The 25,983-nt window shown below is 35.7% G+C and overlaps 2 protein-coding genes across 3 annotated transcripts; both read right to left on the bottom strand.

The window, feature by feature from the left end:
* Nucleotides 1–412: 412 nt before the first annotated feature.
* On the bottom strand, nucleotides 413–22,379 carry eif2ak2 (eukaryotic translation initiation factor 2-alpha kinase 2). The gene is given in 37 exon segments (XM_081616630.1): nucleotides 413–1,573; nucleotides 1,691–1,753; nucleotides 1,878–1,976; nucleotides 2,395–2,529; nucleotides 3,111–3,306; nucleotides 3,393–3,515; nucleotides 3,631–3,750; nucleotides 3,851–3,906; nucleotides 4,472–4,550; nucleotides 5,293–5,342; nucleotides 5,838–5,901; nucleotides 5,997–6,058; nucleotides 6,142–6,274; nucleotides 6,376–6,525; nucleotides 6,961–7,019; nucleotides 7,961–8,084; nucleotides 8,160–8,302; nucleotides 8,397–8,523; nucleotides 9,866–10,038; nucleotides 14,567–14,701; nucleotides 15,127–15,189; nucleotides 15,761–15,862; nucleotides 15,944–16,087; nucleotides 17,241–17,664; nucleotides 17,799–17,927; nucleotides 18,048–18,121; nucleotides 18,208–18,250; nucleotides 18,328–18,359; nucleotides 18,913–19,003; nucleotides 19,482–19,537; nucleotides 19,728–19,860; nucleotides 19,951–20,100; nucleotides 20,682–20,746; nucleotides 20,855–20,978; nucleotides 21,070–21,212; nucleotides 21,315–21,441; nucleotides 22,085–22,379. Coding segments are annotated over 37 exon segments (4,212 nt in total). The 5' UTR covers nucleotides 22,192–22,379; the 3' UTR covers nucleotides 413–1,459.
* A 219-nt stretch (nucleotides 22,380–22,598) lies between these two features.
* Nucleotides 22,599–25,914, bottom strand: gpatch11 (G patch domain containing 11). 2 transcript variants are annotated; one of them, XM_008430265.3, is made up of 8 exons: nucleotides 25,744–25,914; nucleotides 24,987–25,213; nucleotides 24,857–24,898; nucleotides 24,660–24,780; nucleotides 24,477–24,567; nucleotides 23,640–23,759; nucleotides 23,373–23,454; nucleotides 22,599–23,304 (listed from the first exon to the last, which is right to left on the bottom strand). In XM_008430265.3, exons 1-8 carry the CDS (start codon nucleotides 25,791–25,793, stop codon nucleotides 23,249–23,251), a joined length of 789 nt encoding a protein of 262 aa, XP_008428487.1. In that variant the 5' UTR covers nucleotides 25,794–25,914; the 3' UTR covers nucleotides 22,599–23,248. The 2 variants fall into 2 exon arrangements, with proteins under 2 accessions (XP_008428487.1, XP_081472142.1); XM_081616016.1 differs by having other exon boundaries at nucleotides 24,987–25,189.
* Between the last annotated feature and the right edge of the window lie 69 nt (nucleotides 25,915–25,983).

Genomic DNA, 25,983 nt, shown 5'->3' with positions numbered 1-25,983 from the left:
CACCAATAAGCTGATCTGGCAGCTTATTGTTGCCAGATCAAAATGTCTGGCAACATTTTGATCTCCAAATAGTTTCACACGGCAACAATAAGCTGTTACAATAAGCACCCTATAAGTAGCTATTTTATTTAAATTATTAGTATTTTTTTTAAGTTATGGATGAAACAGTTTTATTCATTTATTTAATATATTTTATTTGATTGCAATCTTTTAAAGCCGCTGCTGACGGGATCTGGGCTGGAGGTGAGCGGCTGTAAATAGAAGTTATTGCAGAACCTCAAGTGTTAAAGGAAGATTCGGCCCATAGCAATTAGAGTTCACATGTAGCCGAGTGGAGAGGCGTTGTTTCGCAGTGGCCACCAAAAATAAGCTTATAGTATAATCACTCAGCATCAACAGCAAAGCATATGTTTTTTAATAAACTTTTTATTACATTTCAGTTCAAAAACATGAGATGTAAACATCCATTTGTATTACAAATGGATGGATAATACATTGCTGATAACCCTAACCAATAACAATATTTTTGCTCCTAAATTCATGATAACATATGATGATGCATCAGATTTAAACATAAATCAAAATGCTTTAAGGCACATAACGGAGGTTTTGATGGCAGTAAATGTTTATGAGCTCTTTAAAGATTCTTTATTTTACTGTGGGATGGATTACTTAGCAGTAAGTTTAAGGTCGTCCCTTTGTAGCTGTAAACAACAAATTTTGTACCCACATCCTATCAGATGTTACAATATTTTTACTAGCAGTTGGTCATATTCAGATGAATAATTATAAATGGTAAAATATCACATTTAGCAGTTAATATTTTTTCAAGATTTAATGTTATACCTTGTGTGTTGACTGTGGTCCTAAACCTTGTGTGGGTTTGCAGAGTTTTGTTCTAAGCAACAAAACTGCAAATCACTGTAGATTTTGACAAAAATAATTAACAGAAGAAAATGGTTTATAAATGACATTTAAAACCAAAAATACTTAGGAAAATCTAAAAATTTCACTGCATGCATTTTTGTACATTGTTTAAAAACAAGAACATCCTCTGAATGATTGTTTAACTTTCTGTGCATCAAAATGCATCATGTTGCTGAAGTTAATTGAGTTTCAGAGGGGTAACAGTTTAATAAAAAATGCAGCTTGCTTTCTGGCAACCCAACAAGCCTGCCTTTAGTTTTTCCTCCCAGTTGTCCCATAGATTTTATAAAGATGATTTATTTCTACAGAAGAATAAGGAAACCGGCTCCTAAAATGACCCAACATTTTTTTTTAGAACAAGCATGATTATTTAAGTTGTAATTATTGCAAGACACACTTTAAATCATGATGATTTTTTTTGCAATGCTAAAAATTCCTCCAAAGTGCTGCATGTTGACAACTTTCTCCACAGATCATGTGAAAATAAAGCATCTCCTCCTTCTGTACGACCAAACTCTCATTCTTTTGACTTTCACACACTGTGTTGGTCCAGGTGTTGGTTTGTTCTCTCCAGTTGTTCCTTCACTTGACTTGCTTCAGGTCGATCATCTGGGTTCTCAGACAGCAAAGATTTGATAATTCGGGACTAAAATCAAAAATAGGAACAATGAACCTTTATTAGTATGAGGCTCCATAAAACAGTTTCTCAGATAAGTGCATTTGGTGAATAAATTGGCAGAGACTTAAAAATATAATAATGTACCTCAAAGGGAAAATTGTGTGAAAACTCTTTGGGAAGCTTGTTGTTTCTTGCATTTTCCCAAATCTAATAGTAACAAAGAAGAAAAACAGTTTGTTAAGGCAATAATTCTATATCACATTTCAAAGAAAAACAGTGCAAGAGAAAACACACAGAGTGATTAAAATCAGTCTTATTATAAAAGTCTAACCTTTGCTCTTTCGTGGCCAGTTGAGATTTTCCAAAGAAGTTCAAAAAAGATCAGACCCAGAGAAAACATGTCCACTTTACGATCATATCTATTACTTTCCTGTTAAAACATCAAAAAGTTAATTTTACAATTATTTATTATTCTAGTAATTAGCTTGTATATTTCAATTGGTTTTGTTTGTTTTTTGCACAGCAGGTCATCAGTTATGAGGAGGGGTGTGTCCAGAAAGATACTAGGTTGTACAGGAATGCCTTCTCTTTTTCGTCTGGACAAAAAAAGTGCCCTTCTGAAATCGTGTAATTTATGATTTGTCACTGTATAGTATGTGTTAGCAGAGACAACTCAGAATTAACATATCAGCCCAATTTGGTATTTCCTACAATGGTTGTCCATTTCCTTTGGAATTGATTTTAAGATCTTGTTTTCAGTTTTTAAATGTCTAAGTGTTTAAACACCTCTATTTTTTATTCTACTATACAATAAACTCGTGTTAGCTCTAGCACATTACTTTACTTACTTGTTCAGGAGCCATGTAGATTTTGGTTCCTGGCCCTTCTGTTCTGTCGATCAAGATTTCACGTCTGTCAATAGTGACGAGACCAAAGTCCCCAATCTTCACCTTCCCATTTTTTCCAAACATTATGTTGAGAGGCTGAGAAGTGAAAAACAAAAAAAAAATGATTAAAGTGATTATCAAACTTCTTGGATCGAACAACTAATCCTTTATGAAAACTGAAATTACTAAACCACCAACATACTGAAACATGGGCTAATGAAGCCCCTGAAACAGGGGCATTGCCTGATAATTTGTGACTTAACATTCAGGAGGTTTTTGAAATGGCTCATTTTCAAGACACCAAAAAACACGAACCTATTGCCAAAAAACATCTGAATGTTTTTTTTAGTAGTTGGGCTGCTTTAGAAGCAGACCCAAAAGAAAGTACAAAAATGCTCAAAATGTGAATTTTGCTCAACAGGTCCCCTATAAATATTTAAAATAAGGAAAATATTTTGAAGTGTCCATCATTGGATTATATCCAGTTTGCTTCAAGCCACATGCACATTTTTAATGAAAAAATGAAAGAAGATTCCCAATGAAAGTTTCAAGAGAGAAATTGTGGTAAGAGAAAAAATGAAGATATAACACAAGCAAGGGAGAATTCAAGGAAGGAAGGAAGGAAAGAAGGAACCTACCGACCAACCAAAGCAGCAGTGTAAAAGCCCAAGCCTCACCTTTAGGTCTCTGTGAATGAAGTTGTTGGAGTGAATATATTCCACTCCGCTGACTATTTGCAATGCAATAGGAAGACTGTCTGCTCCTCTCTGGCTGTGTGGTAGATCCTCTTCGTTCCTCTCACCAATCCATTGTTTGAGGGTTGCAGATTTACATAATTCCATCTTAATGAAGAGGTACTGTCCACATATGACACTTGCAGGTAAAAAGGCAAAATGTGATTTTTCTGTCAGTCTGTAAGATGAATCCACTTATGTGAAACTAGAGGAGAAAACTCTTACTCTTTTAGTTTCTTTTGGACTTTCTCTTGTTGCACTTTTGAATCCTCCATCCAACAGTTGTAGTATCTGACAATGTTTTCGTGTTGGAGTTCTGATAACACCGTCACCTCTCGCAAAGCTTTTCTAATTAAAAATAATACAAATACAACCACCCTCAGTGAAACAGCTTAACTGTTTTTTCCTGAAATCTTGTACCAATGTTTCTGTTTTTGTGCCCAGAGCAGCACCACATACTCACTCTGTTCCAGGAACGATCTTCACTGCATAATCCAGACCCAACAGTTTTTCCTTCACCATAAAAACGCGACCAAAACCTCCTCCACCAAGATATTTAAGGATCTCAAACTCTGATGTGAATCTTTAGACATTAAACAGATTGCTTAGACACAAAAACGTGCATTGGTCTTTAATACTTATAAAAGTCTATAATTTTAGTGCAATAAAATGTTTTTCAATACCTTGACTGCACTGGTGGGTTACTTGGGTTTGTGATTTTCTGGTTTTCCACATCATTCTGTAAAAAACCCCCAATAATGTATGTATTTTAATTATAGAAATGCATTAATTGAGAACTACTTAGAGAGAAACTGTACAAATACTAGAACTTCAGTTTAGTAGCAATATCTGCTAATTGAATTGAAACTGCAACCATAGCAATAAGATATTTTTCTTAGTGAGATTTTATTCCCTACAATAAAAAAAATTCATATTACTATTTTTTCCCCAAATGATTAATGCAGAAAATGCATCAGCAGAACACTTGTAATTTCTGCTGCTCCACATTAATGGAAGTGTGAGAAGCAACAATTATGGTATCTTAAGGTGAGCCCTATGAATGGGGCTGGTGGCCTAATTATGATCTACAAGAGAACATAGAAGCTTCAAGGCAGATTTACAAGGTACAGTTCAAATTATATTAACTGCAGTATGTACCTTTGTAGTGTGTTCATTTTATATAAATCCTCATTTGTTTTTACAGAAGGCTCTGTAATGTTTGTAACTCCTACATTTACAGATATCATATGAGTGTCTACATAAGCATCAAACAATGCGTTCATAGTTTAAAACAAAAGCAAAACCTGGTCTGAAGAAGCTTGTGAAGAATCCGCCGGATCAGACGAGCCGGTCATCTCGCTCTGTGACGGCTCACCAGAATCTCTTTAACAAAACATTAATAGAAATTATTGTTCTACAGTGTTCCTGTTAAGATTCCATGTTCTACAAGCTTCTTTTCATATAAGTAGAGAACAAGCGTAATCATGAAAATTACTAAACAACCATTAACCTGCAGCAGACAGTGGTCAAAACAATCTCAGTTTTGATTTCAAATACACTATATTGTCCTAAGTATTTGTTCACCAAATCATTTTTGTATTGAAACATATATTGGTACACAGAAGCTGCCTAATTTATCCTGCCAAGGCTCAGATTTCTTGATGTCATCCAAAAACAACAACCATGGACTTAAGTCTGAATTAATCAGCAGGGGGATATTCTAAAAGTGACATTGGATGCAATTCATGTACCAAATGCTCTTAAGTCCACAAAACAGTGAAAATCTAAACAACCTACAGAGATGACAAGGTGTCACCATGCCTAACATAACTAGCATTTAACCTGATAGTAAAACATAGCATTCATGTTGTTTTACATGGTGCAAGTATTTGTTCTTGAATCAGGAAAGGAAGCAGAGGGAGAAGACTGGCTCAGGCTGAGAATCACACCTATAGTAGGTGTGCCCCTCTCTACATATGGTGCCTGAGCTCCCCAATGGACCAGAGAGTGACCTGGTAGCCATCAGGATGTACCACTTGCTACTGAAGTAAGATAATGACTGTTCATTCATACTCCATACATCCCCACTGAAAAAAACATGGTGTGTCTTTTTAAAAGGACTTACTGTGACATGGGTGATGGTGCATTTTCTCCAGATCCAGTTTCTCTGGACATCTAAAATTCACAACAGAACACATAATTTTTTTCTTGTTATTACCTTAAACATCTCCATTTAGTTTTTCTTGGTAGAAATGTCTTTTCCCAATAACTGGAGATAACTTGCAACCTTCACATTGCTTCAATTTCATTTAATAATATTTCAATCACAAGCTTCAATTTTTTCTTTGTCATTTTATGTGACAGACCAACACAAAGTAGTACATAATTATGATTCACAGATCAGGTACGCCAACTTGTCGCGACAAGTTTTACTCCTTCACTCTACAAAATAGGAACTACTTTTTCATACCTAATTTTGAAATTCAAGCTTTTACTCTGTGGCCGTTTTTTTCTGGTATTTATACTTAGAGATAACGACACACTGAGTAATTCAGTCTCAAAAAGATGACCTGGCTTTGCTTTACCGTGTAAATTAATGCATAGTCTTAAGTTATCCTGCAGAGTAGAGTCATGATTTAGATATAAATTTTTTATCTGTGATAAACAAACCTGGGTTTTGGGGGGATTTGAGGAATCAGCAAATATTATTAAGTCATTTGACTCATTTGAGTCCCTGAGAAAGAAGACAAACAGGTACAACCATGTGAGTACAGCTATAGAATTCAGCTCTCCAAGGTGTTCAGCTGTTTTTGTCAGGAAATGCTTTACATTGCATCTGATTGTGATGGTCCTGCTGCTCCATCTTCAGATTCGGTTGATCCAACAGACACCTGCAATGCAAAGGAAGAGTGAAGAACATTTTAATTTGCTGTCGGTCTGAACTCAATACCAGAGAAATCTGAACATTGCCCACCTTGCTGTCGTAGTCTGACTGCTCTTGAAGAGCAGACCATGCTAACTTTGCTGCATTATGTTTGGCTTCTGGGATGTTTTTACCCTCAGCCTCAGGGTATTCCCTTGTGTCAATTTTTAATTTGAAGGAAAATCTGCATTGAAGAAAAGGGATCTTGATATCTTCATGTTCACTTAACATCAGTCAACAATTCAGGAGTAAAGGCAAAACTGTTTCAGGTGAGAAGATTCTTACCGAGGGTTATGAGGAGGTCCACTTCTTTTTACTAACATAAATTCAAGACTGAGTTTTTTTCTCTGACAGTAGTTGTGGATAATTGCAGAAAACCTTGGCTCTGTAGAATTGTTGTCTTCTGAGTTTATGCTCAGGCTTTTTGTCTTTGGACTGAAACAAACAAACAAACACAATTTCACATTTGTGAAGACATCTTAACTAAACAGGGGTGAGGGATAGAAATTTACTTTTGAAGCTTTGAGATGTTGACATGGGCAATTCAGAGTTGATTAACAAACATTAAAACTTTATTATCTGAATGTCAACTAATAATCCGAGGAAATCAAAGCTTTTAACTTAAAATTTGAAGCACTTCCATGTTCCATCCACTCTTTATGTTCCTATTTTACATAATCTCATCTAAGGTATGTATTCTTTATCATTTAACTAAAATGTATTGTGCATTAAATTATTAATTATGCACAGTGGTTTGCTGGAGTTACACCATGTTGTGACAATGATAATTTATAATTGCATTGTAGCATTCTGAACTGACAGACCTAAAAATCTCCACCCATAATAAATAACCTGCTGTTATGTACTCACCTGAGACCATTTAAGTTTTTATTGACCATCTGATTTTGATGAACTGGGGAATCTATGACCTTAAAGCAAAAAATTAGATAATTAACAAAGAGGAATGCAGCCTGTTAAGTATAAGAAAGCTTTTACTTATTAGTCTGGGGCTATTACAGAAGTCTTATATGGTCTGTGGTTTTTGGCAAGTTGTTGAAAAACACAGCCTATTATGTGTATCAGAAGAACTATGTAGTGTCCATTACAGAATGCATCAGTTTGCATATGGGATTGTGAAATAGAGTCAGGGTGCCCATGCTGGTCATAATCTTATGCTTGATTAGTGAAAAGTCAATACAAACTAGTGCAAGTGAAATGCTTGTTCCATTATAGGTGCTCAGACATTTGACTGCAAATAGATGCATACATGGATCCACTTTGTAAAATGCACCAGCACACCTGTGGACCTAAACAGCCCCGCAGCATAATGCTGCCACTACCATGCTTGATGGCTGTTACAATGCTAAGAGGTCTGAAAGCCCAGGATGAATTGATGTTCCATCAACACAGTGATCTCAAACACACATTCAAGCTGGTCTATGGATGGATAAAGCAGCTGACATTAAGCTTCTAGAACTGCTTTGTCCTCTCTCTTTATGCTAAAGGGTATAGATTATGGCTAACAGTCACATCTGGGCCAGAAAATCTATTTTAATTATCCCAAAAACTACAAAAAGAAATGTGATGAAATATGAAGTTAGGACTGATGGCTACAAAAACAACTTGTTCCAAAATGAGCATTTAAACAAATATTATAGGGGCAAGTATGTAAATATTTGAGTAGATAAAAACAAAATATTAAATACAGAAATCAATGAACCCACTTCTTGTTTTAATGAATCTTCAAAATTGCATTGCCATCCCACACTGGGAAAACAGTTCTAATTCAAGACATACACAAAACTCCCAGCAAAATTTGCAAGCTATGATGTTTGCATCTAAATGCCTAATAATCTGTATTGCTACTTACCTCTGGGGATTGACCACTATTTATAATCTCATACACCAACTTGGCAGCTTCCTCCTTTGCTTCTCTCTTCGATTTTCCAGAGACTTCTGGGTATTCAGTGTCACCCACTACAAACTTACACCAGCTAGTTCAACAAATATGAATTTCAAGTGGTTAGTTCATAGCACAGACGAAATGTGCAGCAATGTGGTAAACTTACTGAGTTGCATTATGGGGTCCAGGCCTTGCCGTCTCCTCTGGTTTTACCGTCACCCTCTTTATTTGACCATATTGATTAAGCCAACATATGTAGTTAATGTCATTTTGCCTAGCAGGTGAAGACGTTTCTGCTGAATATTCTGCCTGTCAAGACAACAATTATTCACCATTTAGGGACCTAAATGATTGTTTTGAATCATTGCACGTAGTTTTGTTTCACACATAAGAGGAATCTTACTGTGTCCTGTTGGTCTCCACGAAGACATCTTATAGCATTCTCGGCTGCATTCAGTTTGGCATCCTGCTTGTTTTTTCCCATGCCAATGGGATAGGGTTTTCCATCTACAAGGAATCTCGCAGTGAATCTTTAAAAATAAAAAGTTAAGTCAAAATCTTTCTCCATGTTATTTATTTGTACAATACCATTTTTACCCATAAGACGACAAAATCATCTGTACAACAGTTGTAAGAAACAAACGTGACACTTTTCTAAACCAGCTTTGCATGTCTAGAAGATGAGATTTTTTTCATTTTTTCTTTACAATTAGATCAAGCTGAAGGATGGACAACCATTTGTGAACTTCAGTTTTCAAGACTTGCAAAAAAAAAAGTGGATCTCTGCAGCTCCTTCAGAGTTAAAATAGGCCTCCTGCCTCAGGGATGCACCTCTTATTAATGTCATCTAGATATGGATGTCCATATTTTGGAAGGTTTTCAGTGATGTCATATGCCTAACCTCCCTTCTCACACTGCTCTAAACTTCTCCACAGGTTTCTCCCTCATGTGTGTTCCTTGGTCTTCATGGTGTTGTTTGTCCTCTAATGCTGTCAAACAAACATCTGAAGCTTTTATAGGTCATATGGAGCAAAACTAAGATTTATTTAGATATTTGCTTTTTACTAATCAATTAATTAATTCTGAAGGCTGGTGTCCAATATTTTTAAGTAATAGATTACACCAGGTTAAATACATATAGACACCACACTTCTCAGATTTGAAACATTTAAAAACCATGCATTATTTTTCTTTCACTCACTCTTATGATTTATGTTGGTACATCACATAAGATCCAAATACAATACAGCAGTTTGTGGTCATACATTCATACTTTCTCTACCGCAATGTGTCCTCAAAACCTCCACTGTTTATTGAATAATCTGTCTTTGTGTTTTGGTCTTCTGCTTCTTGAGCTAATGGAACTGCACTCGATGCTTGGAGGCAAGGCAGAAACTTGAATATGTAGAAGGTAAGTGAAGTAACTATTTGTTTTTAATTAGGCTATAGATACATATAACAAACAAACAATTGCTTATTTTCTACATTTCAGCAATGGGTGGTAGATGTAATTTAAAACTGAATGTTATATAACACCGTTATAAAAGTCTACCTGTGTAGCTTACTTCCTGGGTTTTTATTTAATCAATCAGTGACAAGGTACAATTCACATAATACATTGATAAACGCAGAATTTATTAATGAATTTGCATAATTACGACAGCACAAGTTTGATAAATAACTATTTTGATCATTTATGATATAATGACTGATTTCAGTAGTTCTTGCTGAAATCAGTCAGCACTAAACTATACTTATTGCCCAATCCACTAAACTATACTTATTATTACCTGTTTTAAGGTTTCTCTATCACAGCCCAAATGCGGACTAAATGCCCCTCCCAAATTTCAAAAGAAAAATATTAACACTTACTGTTTATTATGATCGGGGCCCTCGGAGTCAAGGTCCTTATAATCTACCTTGAGACCATGCATCTGTCCATACATGTAGAGATTAGAAATTGCGTTGCCAGTGTCTGAGAACGCCATCATATACAGTAAACCGCGTCCTGGCTCTGTCTGGCTGGTCTCTGCTTCAGCTTCTGCCTATATTCAAGATTCGTTTCAGCACAGCTGCCTTGTTCTTCTGTAAGTTTCGATTCTGTCATCCAGCCGGACGAATAGAAACTAAGCATTACAACTTCCGGAAAAAGGTTGGTGAAAAGCGGAAGTTCTTTCAGTTCATTTGGAACTTTCTGGATGGTTGCAAGACGTCTAGTAATGTTAAGAAATGTTAAAATGATTTGTTTTTAATGACTCTTCTGTGAATTCTGACTACATCTAGGGCTCCTGCACATTTTTAAATTACATACTTTTCCAGATATAAGTCCCCAATTTTTCTTTTGAGCAGTTTATTATTATTATAGCTTCTAGCACACACACACACATATACATATATATATATATATATATATATATATATATATATATATATATAGTCTAAATACCACACATTTCAGAAATTGCCTCTTTTTTTTTACTTTTGAACATGTCAAAAAGCTAAATATTGATTCTGTAAAAGTCTGTGGAAACATTGTTCCATACTTACCAAGACCTGGAAAATGCTCAAATAAATTCCTGGACTGCAAAGACCATGTAAACATGGGGCATAGCTTTTGGCCTTGAAATAAATGTGCTTTTTTCTCTATCAAGAATACTTTTTTTTTTTTTTCTGAATTTCTACAGTGAATGTCTTATTCTCAGAACTATTAGGTTAATAACAGTATTTTACAAAGATTATTTGATTGCATTTCAGTCAGCCAGCCTGTTATTTCATGTGAACCAGAGCAGACATTTTTTTAGGTAAAAGTAACAGGAAATATATTTAAATACTCAATTTTATTTTTTTTCTGCTTATCACAACTTGGAAAATATATAAAAATGATACATTTATACATTTTACTAAGTGTATTATTTAACAATTTTTTTGCCAATTAAGGTCTGCAAATAACATGTAGTTTTTTAGACTTATTGGAGTACTGGGTGGGAAACAAAACAAATTCAAGTTTTATCACAAATTACATGCAAGTTTTTTCACATAATTAACTTCAGATTTTGTGAATAAAAATTAAGCACACAGAAGCAGAACAACTCATAAATTTCACATGGTTTAATTTTCCAGTTTGGTCTTTCATTACAATATGAAATGTTGTGATGCAACATTGTAAAAACTGCCAGAAATAGTATTAAAATTATCTTAAACAAGCTTATATTTAAAACCCAAAGCAAGACTATTTTCTCACAATGACATTTTTGTTAAAAACCTCTCCTGATAAAACTGAATCCATTATTTTATACCATCAAGTAAAGTGCCAGACACAAAACACCTCATCACACAACACATACTCAATATTAACGGTTATAAATATCCCTCAAAATGCAAGACCTTACTGATTTGATGTGACACTTGGGCCAGTGTCTAGAATTTTGTATTCACATTTTCTGTTGGTGATGCTATGGAAAATAGTAAATCCTGCTACTGCTTACAGAGGTAGCATCATCTGAAACATTGCCTGCAAAAAATGTGTTAAAAACTCATTTATATCTGGAGAGGCCTGAGCAAAGCAGAGAGAGATGGGGAACAGACAGTGAAGGTCATCTATCAGCCAGCCAACCAGAGACTGGTTCATGTCCATGTTGTTCATCTCATATTCATTTCCAGTGGCCTCTAAATCTCAAAACTGAAGCTTTACTGCAGAAATCACTATTGTTTGCAAAGCATTTATACAATTAGTAATTCATGCTGCCTCATTTAGCTTAGGACACAACACACCCAGGCTGCAGAACTAAAACTAAACAAAACTGAAATTTTGCTTTTGTTTTGCAGCAATTACACAGTGGAGAACTACAAAAATGGCAGATAGCTCCCTGCATCCTCGCCCTCTGCTCTGCTCAAACCTCTTTAAATACAGGAGGGTGTCTTTCACATTAATTGCAAGAAGGGTTTCAAAAGTCTGACCTCACATGCAAGTTACATCTTTACAACCAGAATTTAAAAAAATTTCTCTACATACCTGCTTTAAACACCTTAAAAATCTCCTTCTCTTAAAGACAGGGCTGATAACCAACTGTTCAATCTTTTTGTTTTGTAAGTTAACTCACCCGAAAACAGACTGAAACCACAATGAAAATGAAAATCTAACATAATTTGAAAAACAAAGTAGAATAAAAATAAAGGGAAGAAGAACAATCAGAACCATCGGCAAACAATATTGGTGCATTTTAAAAAGAGAACTAGCTGAACACGTTTGACTTTATTTTGAATTGTTCCCTCTTACACAAAGAAGGTCATACATGCAGGCTCAAATATATTCATACACTCTTACAAATACTTGGTTAAATGTCCCTAAAAAAGTTGCACCTCAACCATCGGGCGTTTGTAACCATCAATAAGCTTCTGGTATAAATCTCTGAATATTTGACCTCTTTTTATATCAGAAAAGGTAGAGTTAATTTAAACTGGTTAGTTTACTGGCACGGCCCTGGATTGTACGTGTAATGTCATCATTTTCTATAGCTATTAAGCTATTTCAAAAGGTTAATGATAGACCTTTTTTATCTTTACCCAAACCAGTTTTCATTTATGTTTGGGGTAGTTTTTCTTGTCAGGAACATCCAGTTCTGACTACTTGTTGATTTGAAGTCAAGTTATAGAAGAATAGTCCCCAAATCCAGTCCTCGAGAGCTACCATGCTGAAACTTTTAGATGTATCCCTTCTCCTACACACCTGAATCAAATGAATAACTTGTTACCAGATCTCCGCAAAGCTCACTGACCTGGCTGACAGGTGCAAAGACGTAGCAAGCAGCGAAACTCATTGCAAACGCATGAACAGTGCAAACTCCAAAACATAAAAAAAAACCCAAAAGCAACAGAAACGTTTTACAAAAGAAAAATGCTGCAGCAGCAGACAAAACGCTGCAACCAAAAGATATAGAAGCTGAAGAAAAAATGTCCCAAATAGCAAAAACAGCAGCAAGTATAAAAATATTGCAAACAGACCACTAGGGGGAGTTGACCACCAAAATCGTATGGGACTCGACCCTCAGTAAAGACAGAATGTTATGATTTAACATTATGTCCAGAAGAAAAAAAAGGTTCATTATGCTTTGTCTTTTTCAAAATTATACAACAGTAGCATACATGTAGGTAATATCACATTCTCCAGATTCCACCTAGTGGTCTGGACCACTTCCGTTTTGTGGAGCAAATTTGAAGTGTTTTATACTTGCTGTGGTTCTTGCTGTTTGTGGCACTTTCTCTTTGGCTTCTATTTTCTATGGTTGCAGCATTTTTCTGTTGAATTTATTTCTTTTTGGTGTGTTTGTATGTTTTGGAGTTTGCATCATTCATGTGTTTGCAGCGTTTCGATGTTTGAGCCACTGTAGAATTCAGCCATTTGATGCAGCTGTGTTGGAGAAAGGATGCATCTAAAAGTTGCAGGATAGCAGCTCTTGAAGACTGAACTTGGGCACCCCAAGTCCAAGTATATGGAATTTGTCCTTCATTCTCATTATTGGTGTGTTTAAATACAAAATGTATTAACACAGACCACTAGCATCTGTGTAATAATGTGTGTAAATACCATAGGTTTTGGTATTTACCCACCGTTATTTACTTTGTAAATAATGGCGTATCTACTTCATACACCTCAATAACAGTTTGAGTCAGAGGGTTGGACCTGGCTTGACAAACATGACATGAAAACCTGTTTGGAGTGAATAAAGCAGGCTAACAATAACCTCCTGCAATGACCTCGACCATGTTAAAGATTTCTAGACTTAACCAGGTCTGTGCCAACAAACCAACCAGTTTAAATTAAACTCCACTATTTCTGCAAAAATGAACATTCAAATATCCAGAGAGTTTTGCCAGAAGTTTGTTGATGGTTACAAAAACTCTGTGGTTTAGGGTTAACTTTCTAAGAGACATTTAACCAAATATTGGATGGGGTGTATGTATATATTTGAGTCTGTATGATAGTGACTCTGTTTGGATAAAAGAGAAATTAACAATAAATAAAGAGTCATATCTAAAAAAAAACACTGAAGTTGTGGTTATATTATCAAGTCCACCACAAGAAAAACATGATTCAAATAAATCATAAATATCAGAATGAAAGAGATTCATGCAGATCCAAAGTGTATGTAAACTTCTGACTTGTGCTGTACATAACGGATCAAGGATGTGACCACACCGAAGGCACAAATGTAATTAATTATTTGTACTTAATCAGAAAATGTTGTGCTCTAAGAGTTTAAATTTTACATACTGTGGAACATTTCCTTCCAGTTTCTGTCACATTTTGTTTTTTTTATCATTAAAATGTATTTCCCATAAATGTGATTTTGTCGTAAAAGCAAATATTTAAACATTCAAGTTCAGATTTTCCAGGTTCTTGCGTTTCAAATGTACTCAAATCAAATCAATAAGCTCAAGCATTTAGAAATATATTTCATCTTTAAAGAAGTTTCACTGTATTAGTTAAAAAACTTATGAGTCCAACATAACTGGTCACTAAATGAATAATTGATCCTTATCAGGGTTCCAAATGTGTCTCTGAAGTAATCAGATTACTGTCTTGCTGTCAAGCTGCATTGTTTTAAGCTCTGCAAGCAAACGTTTGTGCTCCTCTAAATCTGTTTTTATTTTACTTGCTTCCGGTCGTTCTTCTGGTTTTTCACACAGCATCGATTTTATCATTTGGCTCTGAAAAAGAAACACATCGAGAACATGCATGTATTAGGATTTATTTAATAACTTAATTAAAGCCTGTTGTAAAACTTTTATTGTCCTGGTTTATCACATTATCCTTCAAGGCTTCATGAATAAGTTACTAAAGTGATTACTTGTTTAGTCCCGCATATTATAACTGAGTTAATATTTTGGACCAGATGAAGAGGCTTTAGCCCTCAACACATTAGTCCCAGGTTCAGTTCCTGGGAATGTTTTTTATATTGGCCACTTATTGTAATTATTTAAATATTGCAGATAATTTGTCTTATTCTATGTGCCAATAGAATAAAAAAAAATAAAAAATTTTCATTTGTAATTTATCTTACAAGGTGTCATCTACCAAATATCAGCAAAGTGAAAGTTCAGATGGTCCACAGATTGAGAGAGTAGTCAAGTACCTCTTGAGAAAAATGATACAGAAATTGTGGAGGAAACTTTTGGTTTCTGACATCCGTCCACATCTGGAAATCAAGTAGCAATAAAGGAGAAGAAAATTATTTAGTCAGGTTGAAATAAACAAGAAGCATCGGCAAAACACTTTTCAAATAACAGAAAAACTCCCCATAAAACGATGCTTCCACTAAAAAATCTGTGTATTTGTAACATTGGATATTTTTAACATTAATTTTTAACAGTAATATTTTTGTTACTGTGAAACATAAATTGGTAAAGCCAGTACACAACAGTATAAACTTTTAGGATCCCATTTAGAAAAACCTCATATCACAAACAGTGTCTTTACTGCAAATTTCCCAAAGAAAATATTAGAAGTTTATCACTCAAAGAAGGTTGTATATACTGTTAATTATGGCGACACTGCGATTCATTTCTCTATGATGAGAAATGTATCTCCTCCAAAGATCCTGGGAACCTTGTTTGTCGGCATGGCATGCTGAAATCTTTGAAACGTTTGGACATTTTTAATGAAAAGCTGATGGACTCTGCCAGAAACATTTAAAAGGGTCATCATCATCCAACCCACAGCTCCAACCTAGCAAAGAAATGCTTAACAAGACACAAAAACAACCTCACCTTTTCTTTCTCATGCATAGTGGGTATGTTCCAAAGGACTTCAAAAAATATAAGTCCCAAAGCAAATATGTCCACCTTCCGGTCATAAAGCCTCCGTTCCTTCTGTTATAAAATGACACCGAATTAGCAAAAGCCACACAAACCCATGAAATATTTAAGAGACATTCCTACAGCTGTTCTCACCTGCTCAGGCGCCATGTAAGTTGGAGTTCCCTTATACCCTCTTCTCTCTTTCTGGTTCTCTTCATCATCTTCAATCTCAGACGTGACGAGACCAAAGTCTCCGATCTTCACTGTGCCGTTCCGGCTGAACATGATGTTAGCGGGCTAACATGCAGATTCATGAGACACAGAAAGATATAGTTCAGAATTTGCCCAAATGCACTTATGTAAATTATATTCCTTGGTTTTCTGTTTTTTTTTAAATTTGCAGAAATTTCAATGTTTTTTCCTCCACCTTTTCAAATGAGGTATTTGTGAGAAGAATTTTGAGAAAAGAGATTGATTAAATACAATTTGGAATAAGGCTGTAATATAAAAAAATATGAAAAAGGGAATTGCTGTGAATACTTTCCAGATGCACTATACTACAAAAAAAAGAAAACAAAATGAAACCAATAATTTACCAAAACTGGATTAGGCTGCCTACCCTATAAAGCCTTCTTCTGCCTACTATTTAGAGTTTTATTTGTAAAACTTCTCAAAAACCATGAATAATTTTCCCCTATTTTATAATCAGCAATTTGTGTTGGTCTAGTTCACTGGTTTATAAATTTTTTCACTTGAGCCAAAAATATCAAGTTAGAAGTATTTGAGGGCCAAAAGAAAAGATTTTTGCAACTCCAACAATATATACTTTTATATTTTATATATATTTTTGCAACTCCAACAATATATACTGCATTTTTACCTGCTCAACAATGAACAAATCATGCAATATTTTAATCAAACATTTAAGGTTGTCAGACACTTTTATAGGAGATGAGGAGTAGAATCAAAAAGAAGTTTTGTACATTTTCTTTATGAAAAGAAAGACATCCAGTTTGCAAATTATTTTGGAATCGATTGAAAAGAATCAAAGCACATGTGGTCTATTCCTACTAATAAGAACAGGATTTGGGTCACTCTTTCTTTGAAAATGCTGGCTGTATTTAGCCAAGAATAAACTATTGAAAAGCAACATTCAGTGCAGCAAAGCCTGCTGGCCTGCTATAGCCTGCTTTAATAAATACAAAAACAACACACAAAAACTGTGATTATCAAAAGACATAATTTGTGTTTTCTGTAAAACTTTCAATTGCTAGAAGATTTGGTTGGTAAAAATTGGCTAATCGATTGTTGAATTGCTGTTGGCAATAAAGTCAAACTCATTGTCCAGCTCACAAAATCCCAATAGAATCAACTTAATTTTTTGCCATTTTGCAAAGCGTCACTGTGTATTTCTGTTTTAGTTTCAGGTGAAACCAACCAGCCGCCTCACCTTCAGGTCTCTGTGGATGAGCATGTTGGAGTGAATGTGATCGACTCCACTGACCATTTGCACTGTAATATCCACACTCTCTTCTCTTCTCCTGGAGTCTCTGAGGGATTTTTTAGGGTTCTGGATGTTTTTCTCGTCTATCCAAACCCGCAGTGTTTTAATCTCACACAACTCCATCTGAATGTAGAGATACTTTATAGACAGGTCAGTGGAAGACCTGGAGAGTAAACAACACAAAGGTGAAATAAACACCAGGTTTGATGAGTGAGAGACCTCCAGAGAGCAGAGGACTCACTGTGAAGCGCTGCTGCTGTCAGTGGAAGCATCCCACTGGTAGGCCGTGTCCTCCAGCCAGCAGGAGTGGTACCGAACGATGTTACAGTGATTCAGCTCCGACAACACCTTCACCTCCTCCAGAGTTTTTCTAATCCAAATAAGTACAACAAATAGGCTACATTCAGAAAACATTCCACCTTGATTTGTGTTTTTAAAGCATATGTTTTGGGGATTCCCCCCCCCCAAAACCCACTGTTAAGAAAAAAAAAAATCTTGACTCACTCTTTGTAGCGCACAATCTTTACAGCGTAATATTTTCCCTCCAGTTTACGTTTCGCCTTAAAAACACGACCAAAAGCTCCTTTATCGAGTTGTTTTATAGATTCGTAGTCTGTTGCAAATCTGCTGAAACTAAAAAGCATTAAAAGTTGTTAGTGCGGTTGAGCTATATGATAACATGTCTTATTTACTCTTGTATGTCCTAAAAAAAGAAATCTCTCTTTGTGTGTTGTGCCAATTAAATTTCCATACCTTGAAACTGTCTGAGTTGGTGATTTTACACTCTGAAGATTTCCTCCCTGATTGGTTTTGAAATTTATCATGTCCTTAATAAAAGCCACAATGAGGATGTGAGTATTTTGAAAAAAAACCACAGATATAAATTGTCATGGTCACTGCCTTCGTTCCCTACCTCTTTACTGTTCTCTTTGACATTTGGGAAAATTGCAGCAATTCTGGCAAGAAAAAAAAGATTTAACCAGTGACATTTGGTGAAAGAAAGTACAACTTTACAGTAGGGATGACGGCTTACTTTATTTTAGGCTTCACAACTGGACTTATCACCTTTTGAAAAAGCAGAGAAACAATAATTTTACTAAATATGCTAATTTTCTAAATCCATTTCAAAATCCATGTCAATGTTTTACACGCTGGCCAAAATGGTTCAATGAAATACAAAAGATGCAACTAAACAAAACAAGCCACTTACAGTGGAAGTAAAAAATAATAGATTGTTCATTAATTTACAATGAAAGTTGTGGCCAGTTGGAAGTCATGCTAGAATGGAAGTTTGGTTAATGTCCAATATTAAGCGGAAAAACATAAGTATATGACAAACCACGGTGTTTGGGACCTTCTTCAATAGACTAACAACACCAGTGCAAAGCCCCAAGATCTGACGACCAAAAGAGTATCAGATCTTGGTGCTGCAGCTTTGTTACTGTGCTTCGTCTTGTGTTGTGACTTCAGTATTTTGTTGAACCATCCGGGTCACCGCAGGTTTTAAGAGCTCAAAACACAAAGCAAAAATATGAGTTGGGTAAAAACTCTAATGAATAAACCCGCTGCGGTATGTTCTGCAAAGGAAAGACAGGAGCAATAGAAATAAATAACAGACCTGATCTTTGGGTGGGTTTGATGGATCCATGAAAACAATTGATTCGCTTGTGGCCGATGTCGCCAGGCCTGATTTTGTGCGACTAGAGTCCCTGAGGATTGGAAGAGATGCACGGTTAGTGCCGTGTTCAACTATAAGTGTATCTATCTGCTGTACGGCTCAGTCATAACAGCATAACACTTTCATAATAAAGTATTTTCAAATTTGAATAGTTTAAGTATTGTTCCAACATCTGAAGTAATGAAAATAAATCATGAAAAAAACTGGCAAAAATCTGTAAGAAAGCAGAATAAAGGCCTTTTTAAAGCATAAATTTGACTTTTGAAGTTTTATTGAAAGTAATATTAAAATATTTTCCTGTGTTATTCTTGTTATCTCAATTTTGTGTCTCATCTTGTGAGTGTTAGGTATGGTTACACCCCTATTAAAGTGATGTAACAATGCGATCAGTCCTGTGGTGAGTTTTAAACCCAAACTGAATCTCCACTTACACTAAGTTCATCAGGATTAAATTTAATAAAGTGCCATTTTTTTCTAGTATATTTGACAAAAGCTGGTAGCTGCCTTACGGTGTGCTTGTTGGAGGGGACTGCTTGGCTTGTGTGCAGTCATCAGACTCAGCTACCTGCAAACACACAGAACCAAAATTTTACTTTTCACATAGTATGAGTAGACCAGTAAAAAAATTATTTTTTTTTTACTAAAAAGAAATGTTGGCAGGCCATGAAATGAGATGAATCAACTTTTCAATATTTTTAATTCATTTAGATGCACCAGAACTAGATCTTACGTTAAAAAAGCTTAAGTATCGGTACCTTGCTGTCCCAGTCTGACCGCTCCTTCAGTGCAGACAAGGCCAGTTGAGCTGCATTCTGTTTGGCATCCTTGACGCTCTTGCCCTCACCAACAGAGTACTGCACGTTGTTAATCAATAACTTGTAGGAAAATCTGTAATGTCCAAAAGGAAGAGATTAATAAGCAAAGAGTTTATCAGTCTGTTGCTATGAATTCAGCTTAAAGAAGTTCACTTATGCTCACATTGGGTTGTGAGGGGGGCCACTTCTTTTATCTTCTACAAACGCACAGGTGCTCCTTGTTTTCTGACAGTGAGAATTGATCAGTCCAATGAAGTTTGTTTCTGTAAGGATGCTGTCTTCAGACTGCAGGCTCAACCGCTTGGCACGATTACTGAAAGACAAAATATTATAACTAATAAAACGTTTTACAGTCCCTCCAGGAAGTTGAGTCTTCCTACTAATTTTAGTTAGTAGGAAGTCTATTAACTCATCAGTCGTAAATTTTGACTTGCAATTTTCACCAATCATCTCAACTTTCCTGCAAATATGACTAATCAACTTTACGTTTTATGCATTTCCTTCATTTTTGACCAATCACAGCAACCCGGCTGAGTTTTGACCAGTCTCCTTAGCCCTCTTGAAATTGAACTTCCCCACGACATAAATGTATTTGTATTAAGGGTGCTATTTCAGAAAAGTACTTGACAATATTATTTGCATTTCACTTATTAACCATGTTAAAAGCTTGTCTTTTTTGGGAAGGTTATGTGACGCAAATTCCACGTTAGGTATGATCATGGCATGGTGTAAATAAAGCTTTAAAACATTTGCAACTTTTTGAAAAAGATGTTACGTAATCTGTAATTTTAGGCTGCAACAATGATGAAAAAAAAATGAAACAAAAAAAACATTGCAGCATCATGGAGGGATCCTGGCTTTTAGATCAAACACTGGGAAAAGCATCAGGCTCACCTGATATCTGAGACAACTTCCTCACTAGGCAGACTTGATGTGCCGCTGTCCTGATCATCTCCAGTCTACAAAACAAACAAAAACATGCAATCAGAAAAAAACATTTAAATTGAATCCAGGAATTAGATATTTTAGGATAAGATAATAATAAACTTATGTCTCTCACTACTTACATCTAAGGTTTCATTGCCTAATATCTCATGATGCACCAGCCTGGCAGCTTCCTCCCTGGCTTCCTTCTTGGTTTTCCCAAAAGCAGCTGGAAACTCCTTGTCTCCCACCACAAACCTACAATATCTGATGCCATCATGAGAAGAATACTTTTTATATAACATGTACTACTGAGTTGAGACCTGTAAAAGTAACTGGATGATGTAAGGAGACCTACTGAGATAAATTATTGGGTCCAGGTGTGATTTTCTCCACGGCTCTTATCATGAGCCTATTACTTTGTCCATATTCATTCAGCCAACACATGTAATTAGTTTTCACCTGAACCTGAGGAGAAGAAACTTCTGCAACGCTTCCTGTCTGTCAGGACAAAAAAAATAAATAAAAAAATCCAACAAAGCCCACGTTAATATTTCACATCAATGCAAAATGTGAAATGTGCATTAATTCAATAATTCTTACAGAAACTGAAGTTTCATTTAATAAATGCATCAGGGCATTTTTAGCAGCACTCTGTTTGGCTTCTTTCTTGTTCTTCCCCACACCTTCAGGGTATGGCTTTCCATTCACAACAGCTTTTAAAGTAAACCTGCAAAAGATTCAGAAGATCTGCATTAGTTGTGTTTAGAATGTGACTGAATGGTTTGACAAGAACTATTGCTAATTTTTTCACATTTTGGGAGATTTAATGTGACAGAACAAACAGTGTAGGGTGAGTCTGAATTCAAATACATTTTATTCCGCAAAGCTCTATCAGCTTTGCGGAATAAAAAAATGTGTTGTTTTTAAATTTAAATTTCCACCAAATGGATAAAATATTCACTGCTGGTGTTATCTAACCAGAGCTTAGTCCCCAATGTTTTCTTTCTGTGTTCTCCATGTGATTGTATGGTTACTCTCCAGGTACTCTGACTTCCACCCATAGAACATTAACATGCCTGCTAGACTAATTGGTCTCTCTAAATTGCCCTTGGGTGTGAGTGTGTATGTCCATGGTTGTTTGTCGCAATAAACTTGGGAATACTGTTCTATAACTTAACCCACACATTTCTCCATGATCTGACTGCTGTGTTCCTTAGTCTTTATGATGTTTTCTTCACTGACGTTACCGTACAGCATGCATATATTTCCATAAGGTTGAGTGATTTACTAAAATCTCCAAGTACACTTGCGCAAGTAGAAGAAACTTCCAGAATGAGGCAAAAATACAAAATAAAATCCCACCAACTCACGTTCTGATGTGGTCAGGTCCAACACATCCAACTTCCTCATACTTCAGCTCCAGTCGCTCTTTTTGTGCGTATTCGTTCAGTCTAGCTATGTAGTTTACAGAATCCATTTTTGAATAAGATTAGCTTCTGAAGTGCAATAAAATAAGAGAAAACACAGTTCTAGCCAGGTAACACTCTTCTGGTTTCATGTTAGCGCTGCTTCCACAGCAGAGGCGTAAGTTTCGATTTCATCAGAAACGTCACCCGTGGTGCCTTCAAGTCCAGTCTGAAATATCAACTCCTGTGGAGTTTAATGCATTCACTATTTTAATTAAAAATCTAACTTTTAAAGCCAGCTTTACATTTCCAATAATTTAAATATTTAAAAAGCGACTGAAGAGTTTGCAAAAGAATGAAAATTGATTAATGTATTAAACATTTTTGGCCACGTGGAAGATATTTATTGGCCTCTTTATTTTTTGCATTACCTTTGTAAAAATATGTTTGTAGCTTTTGGAAATTATAACTGCGGAAGTCACACGGCTTTATTATTTATTTACACGGAAGTAAATAAATATAAATCCAGTAGGGATTCACAATGGTTCCAGTTGACAGGACATGTAGTTCAAATCGCCAAAGGAATACTTGGTGTAACAAAAATGCACGGCAGAAAAACAGTTATGAAGGGAAGGTAATAAAAATGATTTACAGACTCGCCCAGTATAGTGATATTTAGGGGAAAGAAATACTAAAAGCAGAGATAATTATGGTTTTTTTTTAAACCATCAACAATATGACCTCTTTCTAAGTAACTCAAAGTCAGCAACAATTTTTGAACATGACAAAAAACAAATTTCATCAACACAAGATTTTTGAAAAATTATTTTACTATAGCTGCTTTTGAAACACATGAAAGAGATTCCGCCATCATTTTAAAACAATTTGTAAATGCAACTTTATCACATTTTAGAAGAAAAAAACAAACACAAAAACTGACAGAAGATTTAAACAATAAATGAACGTTTCACAAATTACAACTAATATTATCAAATACAGTTGCTCCAAAGTCTGTTGATTCCGATTTGCACTGTAACATTATCTTTATTACGTCAAAGATATTTTAAGAAACGAATATATGTTGCTGTTTTTTCAAGAAGGAAGCTACTGAATGTCTCTCAATCAGGATCACTCGTGATCTGCTGCTGTATCTCCTGGACAATTAGAAGCCAGGTCCTCCTCATCTGCAGAAAGATAATATATGCATCAGCAAAAGAGCATAAAACAGATCTTATGATGGTTTCAACTTTACCGTTATATGTGGTTCCACACCATACGCAGTAAAAATGGACTCCTCGTAAATAGGATGTAATAATTTGCAATTTATCAGAGGGCTGCAAGAGAGAGCAAAACACCTGAAGGTAATATAATGGTAAATTTAACAGCAAACACATTAATTCCATTGGCATGGAGCATATATTTCATATCTAAATATTTTTAGTAATACTAATATCTTTTTTTGGTAACACTGGGATTTTATACTGTTGTGAGAAGTGCATATCCTAAAATAAATACCAACATTTAGCTCTGGAATTTCTTCCTCTTCGTCCTCCTCTTCGTCCTCCTCTTCAACAGGATCTTCCTCGTCATCATCATCACCTTTGGGCCAGTACCAGGGTTCTCTGGGAGCAGTTATGCCCTGAGACAAAAACATACCTCATGTGTAAGAAGAAAACCAACACAACAATGAAGAGTCACTTTAAGAGTTAGTCAAAATGATAATGAGATTTTTCTTCAAAAAGTATTTTCCACTTCTTCTTTTTGTATGTATTCTCACATTGTAGTATCTAAAATGAGGGTTGAGTAAGACGAGCACTGATCAGAGAAACAACCAAGAGGAGCTGCAGAGATCCATAGCTCAGGTGGAAGCAGCTGTCAAAAGTACCATCTGCAAACCTGACCTTTGTGGCAAAATGGAAACTTATATTTAAAGGAAGTTGAAAGAATTTTCATTAGATGTTTGTCACAAGTCATGCAGGAATTTCAACCTTTTGATCTATATACAACAGGACATTACAACTAGACTGTGACCACACCATTGTGATGGTGGGACATGGCGGAGAAAGCATTATGCTGTGAAAAATGCTGCTTTTCAACAGGGAAACAGATTTGTCATAATTATTTATCGGACATAGGAGCTAAATAAAGGGAAACCTAGGAAGAAAGCCTTTTAGAGGCTGCAAAACACTTGAAACTGGGGTGGAGATTTAACTTCCAGTATGACAACAACCCCCAAGATGCAGACAGAGCTGCAATTACATGATTACGTCAAAGCATAAGCATATTATTGGCTGTAATGTGACAAAATGTTAAATGGTTTATTTGCAAGGAACTTTATATTAAAATGTCTCCTAACCTTCTGGTTGTCAAGCTGCTCGCAAGACCGCTGACTCCTCCTCAGGTCTCCTTCAATCTTCCGCTCTTCTCTCTCTGTTCTGACTCTTGACCTGAAGTGGGGTGCAAACACAGACAATAAAACAGCTCTACTGTAAGCAGGGAGGCTCCTCAGGGACATCTCAAATGCTCTTGCAAACTTCACCTAAAATCCTCCAGAGACTTGGCCTCGTTCTGCTGTTTGGCTCGAACTTTCTGACGATAATGGTGGAGTTCCTCCTCAGCTTTTCTTTTTTTCATCTCTTCCATACCAATACCCCCTCTGTCTGAAGGATCAAAAACAGAAACCTTAATAAACAACAAATTGTACTCATCAGCACAGAATGATATAAAAAAGCTTACCTGCTTTAATACTTAGAGGAATTGGATCAACCCTTCCTGCTCCTGAAGACACATAAAACTGAAGCATTACATTTAATTCAAGAGCCTAATCGTGATTAAAGACAAAATTATTAGGAAAGATTATACTTACCCTCTTTCCCAAGGCCTTGGCCAGCTTTGTAACCCATCTTTTGAAGAAGTGCAAAGCCCTTGTTCTGATTGCTGATGGAGCTCTGTAAAGCTGCTTCTCGGCTCTCCTTCTCCTGCTCCTTGTAACTCTTCTGACGGTTCTGGATATTCTTCTCCTTTTGTTTTTCCTCCTTTCTGATGGCTTCCTTCACCCTCCTCACCATGCTGACTCCTGGCTTCACATCTTGACTATAAACAGGAAAAACATGGGAAACAGAAACTTGGGGCACAGTTGGTAGAGCTATTGCCTTGCAGCAAGAAGGCTCTGGGTTCGACCGGCCTGGGGTCTTTCTGCATGGAGTTTGCATGTTCTCCCTGTGCATGCGTGGGTTCCTCCCACAGTTTAAAACATGACTGTCAGGCTAACTGGCCTCTTCAAATTACTCAACTAAAATGCTGATTTTTACATTATATTGAGCACTTAACAAACAGGCAGATTTTTCTATTCAGAAGAAATTCAGAAAAATTCAGCTAAAATTCCTGGGATGATAAATTTATATAAGATTTTATACCTATATTCTTTTAGCTACAACTGTTTTGTTGAAACCTGTTAAGTTTACTTTTTTTTAAATGAAGGTAATTAATTCAATTCAATAAAGAAATACTACATTAATTTATCATTTTTATACTGCTGAAAATTACTATAGTTACATAATTTACAATATCTTGCTAGGCAGCTACATATCTTCGTTATTTCGATACAAACATAAACTGCTTACATTTTACTGAGAAATGCATCCGACATATAATCTTCTTCCTCGTCTGACATTGTGAATTGCAGAAAAAAAGTAGTACAATTAAAAATAAAGAGAGAATCAGCTCAAACAAATGCTCGCTTGTTAATTTTGTTGCTCCCCTGTGTTTGGTTCGTTCGTAGACAATTTCCGACCATCTACAAGGAACCCGTATCAATAGTTCCGTCGTTTAAAACACATAATTATAGAAAATGTATTAATACA

The sequence above is a fragment of the Poecilia reticulata genome, chromosome 15, assembly GCF_904066995.2.
Source record: "Poecilia reticulata chromosome 15, P_reticulata-male-v2, whole genome shotgun sequence".
NCBI lineage: Eukaryota > Metazoa > Chordata > Actinopteri > Cyprinodontiformes > Poeciliidae > Poecilia > Poecilia reticulata.
The sequence above is the reverse complement of the archived record's forward strand: the minus strand, read 5'-3'. Positions and strand labels throughout refer to the sequence as shown.